The 13,778-nt window shown below is 37.3% G+C and overlaps 1 protein-coding gene across 1 annotated transcript in view; it reads left to right on the top strand.

Moving 5' to 3' along the window:
- AOPEP (aminopeptidase O (putative)) overlaps positions 1–13,778 on the top strand; it is a 202,357-nt gene that overhangs the window by 122,938 nt on the left and 65,641 nt on the right. The window contains 2 exon segments of the mRNA XM_035893902.1: positions 76–138; positions 771–854. Coding sequence (XP_035749795.1) covers positions 76–138; positions 771–854 — 147 coding nt within the window.

Below are 13,778 nucleotides of genomic sequence, written 5' to 3'. Positions count from 1 at the left end.
GGGGAGCGGAGCGGAGCGGAGGGGGGACACCCCGCAGGCGAGGCCACCTCATCGTGCGCTTTCTCCCCCGTGCAGCCTTTGCTGGAGGAGGGTGAGACCTGGCAGGAATGTCCGCTCGTCCAGCAAGTGAGCGGCGAGGTGAGGAGAAAACCTTTCGCGGCTGTTACCTCGCACCCGCTCCCCTTCCCCGCAGGTCTGGTCCCTGAGCTTTCCACCTGACACCCCCTCCTCGCTCCCGCCACGCTTCTGCTTTAGAAAAAATAACTGCTTTCATACCGGGAATAAAAATACTTGCATGGGGAAAAAAACCAAAAAACCAAGCGTTATTACTTTATTAAATAATAACCCCACCATCTAAATTTGGCATTGCTAGTCTGGAACAACGTTCGAGTGGGTAGCTGGAAATAAATTTCTTACTTGAAATAGAAGGTGTAAGGGATAAAGTGCAGAGATTTTCCCCAGGATTTTTGCACGCTGCAATGGTAACTTTCCATTTGGCAACCTGGTTTGGCATTAAACGCATTCTTTGTGCAAAACCCCCTTAAACTGAAAGCTTTAAGTTGAAGAACACCACCTCACACTTTGACCGTGCATAAGTAACTAAGCAGATTACCTAAGACCATGTCATTTGAGATGGGAAAAGTGCTTTTCCTCTTTCCAGTGGAGCAATGGAAAAAATTGTCGTCTCTTTATAATTTTCTAGTAATGCTGACTAGCTTCACTCAAGTCGCGTCTTCTTCCTAAAAAAGCACTATGGTTTTGAACTCCAGGTCGCAAAATGGATTCAGACAAACCAGAGGATCAGAAAAAGTGGCAAAAAGAAAAGAAAGCAGGATGAAGTCGTTTTCCAAAAGGTAAGGGTCCACGATGTGCATTTGTGTAGTGGACAAAGGACAGCACATCCAAAATGCTTTCTGATGACACCCTCTTAAACTCTGTAGAGGCGTTCTAGCTTCTTCGACAAGGTGGTGGTAAAAGGGTGTTACTCATAAAGTTTCAGTGTCGCTATGTAATTACAGTGGAAAGAAATTGATAATCTTTTAAGATATTTGTAATTTAGGAGACAAAATCTCCCTGTATTTCTATTTAACTGCAACTTCCTGAGGAAGAAAGAGAAGAGTGCTTTCATCAGAAAATTCAATAGCACTTGAGAGCTTTTGACAGGACCTGCACCACTATTTGCAGATTTTCAGATGCCGGTAGCTGAGAAACAGTTTTCATGGGTCGATATTGGGACAGTAATAGATGTGATACGTACGTTGAAACAAATGTTCTGACTATGCTGTTGGCTCTTCATTCTAGAGGACAAGTTTGAAAATCATCTATTTGCAATATAAATTTCAATTAATGGAAATGTGTCTGGATGGTTATTTTTTAAATTACCACAGAGGATTTTTAAAACTTATTGCAACCTGAATTAAACTATTTTTAAACTGGAGATTTTTGATTTAGCTATTGTAAAACATTTATTCTGTATGTTGAATTGACTATTTAAATCACAATGTAGAGAGGTAAGTAATTAGCCGATCCTTTTACTAAATAGCTGGTTTCTGTCCTCTGAAGAAAAAGAAGTGTGACTAAAGATGTGTTTCCAGATGCATTATTAGAAGTATGGGGGTTTTGCTTGCTTTGGTTTTACAAACAAATTTATAATAATTTTTTTAAACACTTGTTGCCTTTAAAGGCTTAAAATAGCAGTGTGTTGTTTTGCTGTTTCGACAGTGCTTCTAGAATGCATGATGAATCATTGCTGTTTCTGTAGCCAAATTCTTCCTGATAGCATGGCTGCCAACTCCTTCGATGTGTTGCCTTAGTATGGGCATTGCAGTATATGACAAATATCTACGAAGTGCATTGTTGTGTGTGGGTGATTTACCAGCTCCATGGTGAGTTAAAAAACCACCAGATAGCATCCTTTAATTCACTACTACTTTTATTTTGTAACTGGAATACATCATTTAGGAAAGATGTTCTGCGTTGTTGTACTTTAGAATGACATGATCGATACAGAGATAGCATAAACTGTTGCACAAAAAAAATCCATTTCTGTTTATATTTCCGTATGTGAATATTTGTTTGCATGTATATGTAGCATTTGTATTTACAATCTTTTGATGTTAAGATGAAGAAGAACTTTTTAAGTTAAAAGTGTATCATCATGTGAATTTGTGAGCAAAATGCATGGATGGTACAAACAGCCCGAATACAAGCTACAGGCTATGTGCATTTTTACATTGTACAAAGCATTTTAAATGGTACAAAGCAGGTCCCCTGCCACACCTTAACAGCAGGCTTAAAGGTACCTTATGCTGTTACACTGCTCCTCATCTCATTTAACACGAGAAAGCTTCCTCAGTGCAAAACCCTTCTGTACTGACAAAATTCCGTTTCTGCTGGGGGAAGTTGTTCTCCTAATGCTCTAAGGTTTGTGAGAGAGAACTTCAGCGTGTAGGCTTGCCGGGTTAGAAATGCAAAACCCAATGTATAAACCTAAGATACTCTCACTGGTGTTTTTTAAAGTAGTAATTCTTGAGTAAGGTCTGCAAGCAGAAATGTGAATTAAAATTGAAGGCAAGAATACACACTGCCTTGTAATATCCAGAAGTATTAATAATTCTTGGAGATTCAGTGCACATTCACAGCACTGCATCAGCAGGGTAGTTAACCCCATGGGAAGGAAGAGGCATCACGATAACCTTATGTTTCATAGTGAAACTAGGCACTGAGAGTGGGATTCTTTATGTTTCTTGTAAGTTTGGTCATTCAATGCTGACTTTTCTGATACAGTTAGAGACGAGAGAGGGTAAAAAGGGCAAGGGGCCTCCCTGGTGCTGGCAGAGCTTTATTGTATTACTTGGTTTCCGAGTTGGTTACAGCTAGGTTTCCAACATGGATTTACCAGTCAGTGTGGTGCCCAGCCAGCATGGATGGCACTAGTCTCTGTTCCACTGGAATTCTTGATTTTTAGCTGTGTCTGTTTTGGCTTGTAGCAGAAATGGCATCATACAGCAGTTTATGTACTTCTTCAGGGATGAACAAGAGAACAAGGAAGAAAAAAGCATGTCATGGAAAAGTAAGGTGCCCTTGAAGGAAGTAGCAGAGGTAGGAATAAAACCATGGAGTGAGAAGAGGGGAGGTGAGAAGCAGAGCAATAAATAAACACAGAAGTCAGAGAGCTGGTACCAGCTCATATCACAAGTGTAATTAAAATAATGATACTGACCTATTTTGCTACACCTAGACAACTGAGCTTTGCGTTGATCTTGCTTATCCTTTCAAAACAAGCACTAACTTATTAAATGTAGCTTCTAAACTTTCATGTGCCTGTGCTGTCCGATTTTCCTCTATCATTTTTTTTCTTTGCGATAGGAAGTCCTATTTCTAATACAAGATGGATGACTTTGCTATACTGAGACACCGCCAAATCAAAGCAACTGCTTCTGCATCCAAGTACAAAATCTAGGACAGAGAGATAACTCTTGTATGGAATAAGTGAAACAGAATTGTGGAGGAAAGGTTGCTGACAACTGCCGGGGAATTGCTCCTTGAAAAAAGTTGCCTTCTAAACAGTTAAGTTTGTAGGAGCTGACTTTACATATGCGTATGTGTATCTAAAAAGCATGTGAAGATACCATGTGTTGAATACGAACTGTGTAACTGGTAGCATTAACTGCGCTCAAGGGGCATATGAACCAGTGGGGAAGCTCATGTAGAAAGGTGTGCTGCTGCTGCTCTCCAATGTGGACCCGCACACGATGGATTACAGCAGTGTAACAAATACCATGGGTGAGAAAGACTTTCTAGTCAAGTAACTAAGGGTTCTTGTTCTTTTGCTCTTACTTTTTTTTTTTCCTTTTTTTGAGTTTTTTTTTCCCTTTCAAACCTTTTTGCTGCTCTGTCTCCAAAGTATTTTATTTTTTAACAACTTTTATCCTTTTTTTTTATCCTTTTCTGCTTCTTTTTCACCCCTCTCTTCTTTCTTTGTTCTCCTTTCCCTCCTTCAGTCACTTTCAGTACTGTTCATTACTTTCTATGTATTTTCAGTCACTTTTTGTGTCATAAGTTATCTTTTGCTCACCTTGTTTTCTGTTTATAGTACCCTGTAGATAGTCTTCTTATGACGTGTGCATGCATATACACAAGTTGAAATCCAGTCAGCCCTTGCCATTTCTGCTTTTGTCATCCTTCCTATTTTCATACATTCTTTACTCCTCACTTAATCTTAACGCTGTCTCTCCATCTTGTCATTTAGCTGGTGAGCACATCTAGCGATCGGTATGTGTATCAATACAGAATGTTGTTTATGTGAGAAAATTAGAGAAGGTAGAACAGAGCTTGGAAAGAATTGGTTGGTTAAAATTAGTGTTGTTTTATTATGAAGAGTGTGATAGAAATGCTAAGTGTTATTTTTGTTGTTATACTGGAGTGTGTCTGCTTGCAAAAAGATTCCATTATCCATACCGGTGCCAAATGTTAGGCAGAAGAAAACGATCTTTCAGTTAGACTAGTGGAATTGTAAGCATGCAATCTGTATCCGTTGTGGAATTTGAGGAGAAACATACCATTTTATTAGGAGACTAATTCACTTCTACATCAAGTTCAGTGTTAAAAGCTGCTTTAAAAGTATTCCAGTGGTCGAAAAACTGTCCCAGGATGAGATATTGAGGGTACACGGTAGTTAAGGAGAGCACTGAAATATGTGTGTATGTATATGTGAGGTAAGGAAGATGATTGTGCAAATTATCAAAATTGTATTTGTCTGTTCCAATTTTAGTTTGATTCTATACTGAAACTTCGAGGAATAACTCAACTTTTCCAGAACCATTTCTTCTGCTTTCTCAGAAACAGTGTTTTCATTGTTTAAATTTTGTCTGCTAGTTTACTGAAAATATCATTGTCTTTGATTTTTTCCTATTGGGTTTTGCTGTTCATCATTTTTCTCACTCCAGAGATTTCCAATTGTCAGTATTTAAGCTCTGTTAATAACCTGAGCAAAAATGACTTTGTTGAAATAGCTGTTAAGTTTCTAATAAAAAAAATAAAAAACCCAAAACATTTGTGATATGTATGACTAATGCTAAATGTTGTAACTTTTTTGTCCTTCAACAACAAATTCACCAGCGTAACTGAAACACAAGAAACAAGTCTTGTAATTCATTAAAATTAGTTGTGGTGTTATACTTCAAGTAGAAAATGTTTCAAAGTCTCAGCAAAAATAGGTAGGGAGAAGATACGATGTGGTAAAAGAGAGCTTTTATTTAACTAGGGAATTTATGCAGGATGATGTGCTTCTGCTAATTCAGGTAAAGGAATATTAACATACAATGTATTAAAATTGCTTTAAAACTTTAATTACCATGTATTTTTTGTTTCTCAAAGTGAATGTTTACTTGAATCCACCAAACTGAGAATCAAAGCAAGGATCAATTCTGAAATACATCTCTTGAGCTTGTGCACTGTATAGTGCTTAACAGCTAACAGAAACATGCTAAGAAGTCCTAAGGTGTTCTTCAGCAGTTGTTCAGTGGCATAATTTGCTGTACCTTACCTTTCCAAATTCTGTTAATCTCACAGAACTTTCTAGAAACACCGTAAATGTATTTGCTGGCCTTCACTGATTACAGATTACATTCCTTTGGCAAGCAGGGATTCGGATGGAAAATTTTATACCTACCCATTGTAGTAAATGTTGTTAAGCTATCCGAGAAATAGGGCCTGTCATTTTAAAAACTTTTCCCCTGAACACATATTAGTAAAATTTTAGGCCATTAAAAGTAAACATTTTCAGCAGTTAGTTTTCCATCCCCGTAAAAATATCCGTGCTTATGGGTTGTTTGGAAACTATAATTGCACAGCTTTTAAAAACTGTTATTTTTTAGGATAGTGCTGCTTCAAAGTTCACTTAAACTTTTAATAGAACAAGAAAATAATGTGTCCATGTGAAAAAAAAATTAAAATGTGAGTGGATTTTTTTGGTTTACCCATAATAATAATTTTTTTAAAATTGGTCCAGTTCTGACCTTAGAATCAGCTGTATGCTAGTTGCAGTAGTGTTGTGTCAGGATCTTAGTTTCCTTTTTAATAGCACCCATCTCTGTTGGCAAGGAAGTGTTATTGCATGGTGTTATTATTTCACATTGAGTCTCGCAGATGGATATTATTATTATATTGTCAAAGGGTGAATGTTCCTATTAGGCCACATTCAGGCCACATTTTTAGCTCAGTGAAGCAATTTATCACCATGCGTACGATGATACACCCACTCCTTTTCAGACTCTGCAATGACCATTTCTAAATTAGGAGAACTCAGGCCAGCATGGACATGTGTGGAAAGAGTTTAAAGTTTACAGATAATTACATCACTGTTAATTATAGCAGTCCAAGCCAGTAGCCACTATGCAGTGAAAGATTAATAAGGTCACTTTAATGTAAAACACAAAGTTTGTGTGGGAGAGAAAAAGGCAGTTTTAGTGGAGTTTTTTTTGCTTTTGATTTGTGGGAAGAAGTAATTACACACCTGTGATGAAGCACTGTTTGGCAGTCAGTCCTGTTGGGGGCATTTTAATGAGGCAATGTTTGTGCATGTTATCATACGATACTAACAAGATTAATTACTTTACTGGAATCTACTAATGCCACTAACTTTTCACCCTGATGCTGGTTTTGGTTATAAACCACCTATTTTTGGTGGTTGAAATGTGCTCCTTTGTACCTTAGCTTACAAATACCTTTTGTTTTATTAAAGGAAATGGAAAATGTGAGAACAGTTTTGTTCTTTCCAAAATAACAAAAAACCAAAAAGCATTTGATCATTTTTAATACTTCTCAAATGTCTGCCCCCACCACTGTTTATGCTGTGAATTCTGAGTGGTGATGATGTGAGTTTTGGGAGCCTAAAGTCCCTTTCAGGGCATTTGCGACCAGTACAACTTAGTACGTTTGGAAAAAAGTGGTGTACTGCATTCAAACCCTCCATAAGTTTTCTTCTACAGAATTTTGTATGGATTTTTTATTATTGAGCATATACACTTGTGCACGCCAGCTGAATAATCCATGTGATTTAAATGTCCCCAAGTTCTTCTTGATGTGATTGACTGTAGTGACTCTGTAGGAGGTTTAATGGTCTGCTGGCTCAAATGTGTGCTTTATTTTAGTCTTACACATGTTTTACTTCAGTCTTACCTTTATTGCATGTTGTCAGAAATAGGCTTAACAATTTTTGATGACTGGTCTTAGCTGTTATCTTCATTCTGTGTCTCTTTTCAGTGTAGATCATGTTCGCATACTGTATCGTAAAGCACGTGCATAGGAGTCTGTAAGTGTGGACATTGTTATTTGAAGAAATAAAAGAGCACAGAAGGCAAAGGCTAGACTTTTTACAAAACCAATCAAAAAAGTTTTGGTAGTTCTTAATCTGCTTTTTGATGGCCATAGTGCTGAAAGTAGTTGTGGGTACAACTTACAATACTGTCATCCTCTCCCCCCCTTCCAGCCCCCCAAGAAGCTCTTTTAGAGCAGGAAGATTGCTCACTGCTAAAAGCAAGTACATTCCTTGTTGCTTTAATTAAACAGACTGGATTTAATTCCTAAAGGTGTGTAAATTGTACCATACTCTTTTGGTCTGTGCTACATATATTTTCTTGTTTTACTCTTCTTGTGGGCACAAATCGAGTGACTACTCACAAATGTCTAGTTCCTCTCATTAGACACTTCGCTTACAGGTTTTGTGAAACCGATACCAGCATTTGAAACTAGACTACACTATCTCAATATTAGCATGGATATGTATGCTATATAAACTCTGTATATGCTATATAAATACAGAAAATACTTTTGATCTGATGAGATGTAAGGCACAAGCTGTCTAATAGCTATCATTGTATTGGGACTGCAGTCTTACTATGAATGAGTCAACAGAAAATATTTTCCTTTTTATCTTTTTACAATTAAGCTAAGTTCTTATCCTACATTGAGCTGCACCCATGCAGTCTCCATATTTGAACAGCATTCTTGAAGCACAGGGTATTGATACTTAAATTTTCCATACTTTTGATTATAAGTGATTGCAACTGACAATTTGCTTAATGAAGAAGGTACAAGAATTTTGTTGTCCTCCTGTGCTATAACTGTGTTATAGTTAACAATCATTGTTCAAGAAAATACTTTATCCAGAAAAATTGCTGATGGAAAAGAAGCATAGGCAATTATGTTGTTCTGTATGTGTCTTTCTCCCTTTTCTGCCTTTACTTTAGGTGTCTATTGGGCATTTTCAATTAAACTTATCAGTGGTCCAAATCTGCCATGTTCCCGTACGAGATGCTGTGGGGAAAGCCCACATAAAGGCAAGGCAGAAGTGTGAGCTCCATCATTTGTGGGAATCCTAACAGACACATGAGAGGGAAGATGTTATGTCTGCCTCCACCACAGAAAACATTTTTGTTGACACTTTGAACCTATGAGGCATTTTGGTCATGAGACGCAAGTTCTTAAGAAATTGGATTTCATTACTTCTGCTTCTCACGAAATTTAATGTTTTTGTTTTATGAACTATATCATATGTACTCTTCGGGTCTCATGCTCCAAATGTGGTGATGAATTTGCCTTACAGTTCGTTTCCTTCTTCGCTCCTGACACAAATACTTGAGAAAAAGAGGCTTAGGACTTAACTTGGAAGACTGATGAGTGTCTTGCTTATATTCTCTCATCCATATTGCAAAAGGAAGTGAAATAAAGCTAGAGAGTATTAAATGTTTCCATGCTCAAGATCCTGTTTATTTCAAAGAAAACATGACCAGCTCGGTGCCAGTTCTGCAGTAACTGTGGTTGTCTTGGTTTTGTTTAAATTCAGGAGATTTCTCTGTGTTTTGGCTGTACTTCTGATGAATTCAGTGAAGCTACTCATATATTTAAATGCTTTGCTGAACCAGGCCTTAGTCATTCATCCTCAAGGTCTTCTTTCCAAGTGACCACTTTTCTGATTGAAGAGGAGATTTGACTTCTCCTAATTGTCTGGAGGGCTTTTTACTGGGAGATGTGGTGTGAATTTTTTCTTCTTCTTTTTTTTTTTTTTTTTTTTTTTAAATGTCTTACAGTACAGATGAAATCATTGGACGGGGCAGATAATTTTTGAGAGAGGATAATTGTAGAATTCGTTTGGTTTAGGCTCAGTTTCCTTCTACATCCTGCAATTTCCCCTCCCCTCTTTTCTTTGTTAAAGCCAAAGTAGGTGCCCTTCTTGAGCGTATGCCAGTTTATAGTGTGAGAAACCCACAAGATGGAATTCTAAGTTTATCACTCAAAAGTTAACTTAATTGTAGCTTGATAAATATGGCCTGTTTTTTGACAACAGGTGTTACCCTGAGTAAGCCTCTTAGGTTTTCAAATGCTTATTAAGAAATAGAAGGAAGTGAAAAATTGAATTTTACCTTTTGTGGAGCACAAGTAACAGAGGCATTCATATTTAGGAGAAGTGATTGCTTGAAGACACTAGGAAGCCTGGGAAAGTGATTCCAGCTTATCTGGTGGAAATATATAAACAGAAGGTACATTCTAAAACTCTTTCCAGTCTAAGTAATTAATATACCATACTTTTGTTCTAACACACCCTCTTATTTTGTAACATCTGTAATATTTTTCAAGGAATTAAACATTTGTTGTACTTTGAAAACCTACCGTGCTTGTTTATCAGCACAAGAGAGGAAACTACGTGGCTCACAAATGTGCTTTTCTCTACTATGTGCAGTGCTCCTAATTTGACAGCAGCTCAAAGTTGCAGGGATTGAGTTGTGAGAATTCTTTGTCCTTCAGAATTGAAATTAGAATGTTTATCTTGATTTTACAGATGGTAAACCAAGGCATGGAGATGCTAGGTGGCTTCTCCAAAGATACCTAAAAAAGTTGGGCAGGGCAAAGAAATGGACTGAAGTCTTCAAGTTTGATGTCCTAACACAAACCTTCACCTGAGGGCTCTCTGTGTTACAAATGCCAAAGAATTAAGTCACACAATTTTCCATGAAGCAGTTAGTGCTCTGTGTGCCAAAGTGTGGACAAGTTGGTGAGATTTAACCTCTAGCAGAGACGGGAACAGAAACAAATGCTGTGACTTCATTTCCCTAGTAATGACTATGAAAGGCCCAGTGCATATAGCAACATAACTGAAAAGATGAACTTGAGCATGGGAGGATTTGTTTTATCAATATTTATATTGCAATAGAACATACTTTCTAGTAATGAATTAAGGCTATGGCTAGTGGTTTCAGATTATAAGTGTCAAATAGAAGTGTTGGCTTTGACTGTATTTTAAAGGATAATAATTGAATGGACAGCTATTTACCTTTTTGTCTTTTGCTGTCTATATAAGTGTATGCAGCCCTGCAACTTTTAACACACAGGGAGAGTAGAATAATTAATAAAAGCTTGCTAAGTTACGTTTTTTTCAGTGCATATAGTTTTGATTGTAAAACATTCAGGCATGGTATGATAAGGTGTTGGGGACATGATACTTAGTTTAGAAGCCAGAAATGTGCCTGCATGTTGTGTCTGCACAGCATAGAAAGAGGTATGATGGACAAGTCTGCTCCTGTCTTATTAGCTGGAAGTAGTGCAAAGCTGGAAGCCATGATAAAGAGCAATTGCATACATAATTCTTTATTATAGAGGTATACTTAGCCTAATTATGTGTGTTGCTTTGCAACTACATGAGACAGAAATACAGAGTTAAGTATCTTGTGTGAATGTCCCATGTAGTGATCTAGCCTTCTGGTATAAAGTGGCATGTAAGTAAATACTTAACAAATCGTATTTAATTAAAACTATCTTGTCAGACTATCAGATTATCTTATATTTTGTCAGGGACACAGGGACTTTTTCTGAAAACAAGCCATTCGTACTTCCAGGGTGTATTTCATATCTTGTTTTTAATCAGTTAAAGCCTGTGAATGTCCTATATAGGAATTTGTTTGAAGTGTTTTTAAAAAGGGAGGTTGTGTAATACCAATGACCTAGATGGCGTGTAGACACTAAGTCTTTTCATTTGTGTTCTCTTGTTCAGAGCATTGAGACAGGAAGCATTCTTAGAATTATTTTTAGATTTTTAAAAGTCAACCTTGATTTCCTCATGTAACAGTAATCCCTTGGCTAGGCCTGAAAGCAATATTGTTTACTCTTCCATGGTGCCATATGCTTGCAATTTTTTGCTTTATTTGGGTGCCTGTGTTTGGTTTTTTTTTTTTAAAGAAAGTACTCTGAAACTTCCATTTATATTGGATTGTCATGCTTGGAACTGTTTGGGTATAGAAGAAAGTGCTCCCTGATGTATCCATGATTCTTCTCATCATGGGTCTAAATCAAACACAGTAAGTGGTTTGATTTATTGCAGTCTAGGGAGATGATCATGTCTAAAAGATCACTTTTTTGCTCTGTAATTGTGTTGTCTTTATGACATCACATTCGTTGTGACAGAAGGATGTCTGATCAATTAGGAATTATGGTTTCATTCTTAGCTTATATCCTGCTTATTTTCCATCTGAGCGTTCAGCTGAGAAGCGAGCTATAGGTCCCAATCCATCTTTATACCTATTTCGTGCTGCTGCTGCTGCTTTAGTTGATGTGTCCCTCTTTTTAAACTAAAGAGAAATTGGGCGCATTGGCGTGTTTCTGTAACCCCCTACCGTTGCTCCTCATTCCATTTCCAGTGTTAAAATCTGGGAAGCTCCTACAAAGATGTCTTAAACATGCATAGGCTGCAGAATTACTGAAACGCACTATCCTTTCTTCTGCCACACATACCAGCTGTGCAGCTGTGCTGTGAAGAGAGTAAGCGGTTTCAAGTTCTGTGTCTTTGTCATGTAAAAATATGCTTAACTAAGTGTTTTTTTGCTTGACAAGTTAATATTTGTAAAACATACTGAGATTGGTAGATGTAGTGACTGTTAGGAGTTCAGGGAGTTCCTGTTTGTTGTTGCTGGTGTCGGAGTGATAATGATTGTTACAAGTAAGAGAATTGAAAAGTTAATTGTTCTTTGTGCTAGACATCAGCTTTTCAGTATCTTGCCCATGTTTGTCTTGCAATACAGCTTGATGTTTCCAAATCATATGCTAGCCAGTGTTTGACCGTATCCCTTTCATCAATAAGCTAGTGTTTTTCAGCTTATCTCTTCCTGAGTCATCCTCATCTGAATGTTTTTATTACCTTCAAACCTTAAAAAATGTTGTAAAAATGTCTTTTCATAACAAAAGAAAAATCCCTTCTGACTCGACAAGCTCTGCTACGAAAAAGTAACTTCTGAAGACCACCGTGTGGGTTTTACTGGACCATAACATCGTGAGTATCTGTTAAGTTTATGAAAACTTGATTATGGACACAGAAACACGAACTCTGGATTACTCACCTACAGATTTTAAAAAAACCAGATCATTCAAAATTAATTACACAGAGGAAAAACTGGAAAGTGAGAGAAGTTGGATCACTTTCATAGTACCATCACTTTCATTACTGTGATTCTAATTATATTTCAAATTTTTATAAATTTGTAAGTCACATAATGGGAAGTGACTGAGCCATGAAGTGTTATCAATGCAAATATCATCCCTGAGATTTTGTAATGCATTGCTACTCATGTGTTGGCTGAGGACATCTAGGTAGGCATAGGAAAGGAATTGTAGAAATAAAGTTGAAGCTCTAAGTTTTTTCTTTGTCTTCCCCTTCTGCATTTTCCACTGGTGAGGCTTCTGTTCTCCTGTCAGAATATTACAGGTAAGGATAATTTGGCCATTTAATTATGTTGCATTTGCTTTTCATGTTAGGATGGGCATGAAAAGATATATGGAGAGAATGTCAAGTTAAAGATGCCCTTACAAGGATAACCTTCATATTCTGGAAACTAGCATATAGTGCAAGTGGCTTTTTTTCCAGTTTATTGAATTTATTGCCATCCTGGCTTAGTTAAAAGTGGACTGGGTGGGTGTTTTGCAATGCAGAGTCTTTCCAAAGCACTGGCAAAGATTTAACAGTAAATCCAGCTGAGTTCCCCTGAGGGTATGAGCTGAAATTCTGACTTTCATATTAAATTAGGCATGGTTACAAGACAAGAATTATTTGAAGTTTTTATGAAGCATGTGACTGACAGAACAGGCAACAGGGATGCAAATCTTTTTCATGGATGTTTTCTTTGTTGGGTCAAGAATACACTAAGGATGCAAAAGGTTCTGATGTATGGAACTTGAAGGGACATAAATAAAAAGATAGTTTTTAAATCTTAAAAATAAAAACCAACCCCCTCAAACTTCTTTGCCCAAGTTTCCTTTGTTTGAGAATTTGCCCCCCAAAAAGGGGCTTCCTCCTTTTTTCTAAACACCTGAAGCTTCATACAACTATATCATGTATTTCAACCAGACAGTGGCTTGGGGGTTGGTTCTTTTTTTCTTTTATACTTCAGTTGTATTTTTGAAATGGGATCCACATTTTCAGGGAAGGAATACTGGTCCTTGTTAAAAGAGGCTTGTCCCAAATGGGAACATCCATCTCCCAGTGGGTGTTGAGAGTGCGCAGCAATTCCCAACGTTCACAGCCTCCTGGCTAGTTCGCTATTCGGAAATTTCTGCATAAAATGTTTGGAGTTTTGTATTCTTTCTAATGTCTTGGCTCCCATATAGAAGCCAAATGTTACGAGCTTCTTTGACTGTGCTGCTTCAAGATGAGATAACAGGGGGATCCTTTGGAAGTCTTTATGAAAACCTCTGTCTTTGTTTCTCAGAACAGTCTGGAAAGCTCCTGAAAT

The sequence above is a fragment of the Egretta garzetta genome, unplaced genomic scaffold (assembly GCF_000687185.1).
Source record: "Egretta garzetta isolate BGI_Z169 unplaced genomic scaffold, ASM68718v1 scaffold310, whole genome shotgun sequence".
Taxonomy (NCBI): Eukaryota; Metazoa; Chordata; class Aves; order Pelecaniformes; family Ardeidae; genus Egretta; species Egretta garzetta.
The sequence above is the reverse complement of the archived record's forward strand: the minus strand, read 5'-3'. Positions and strand labels throughout refer to the sequence as shown.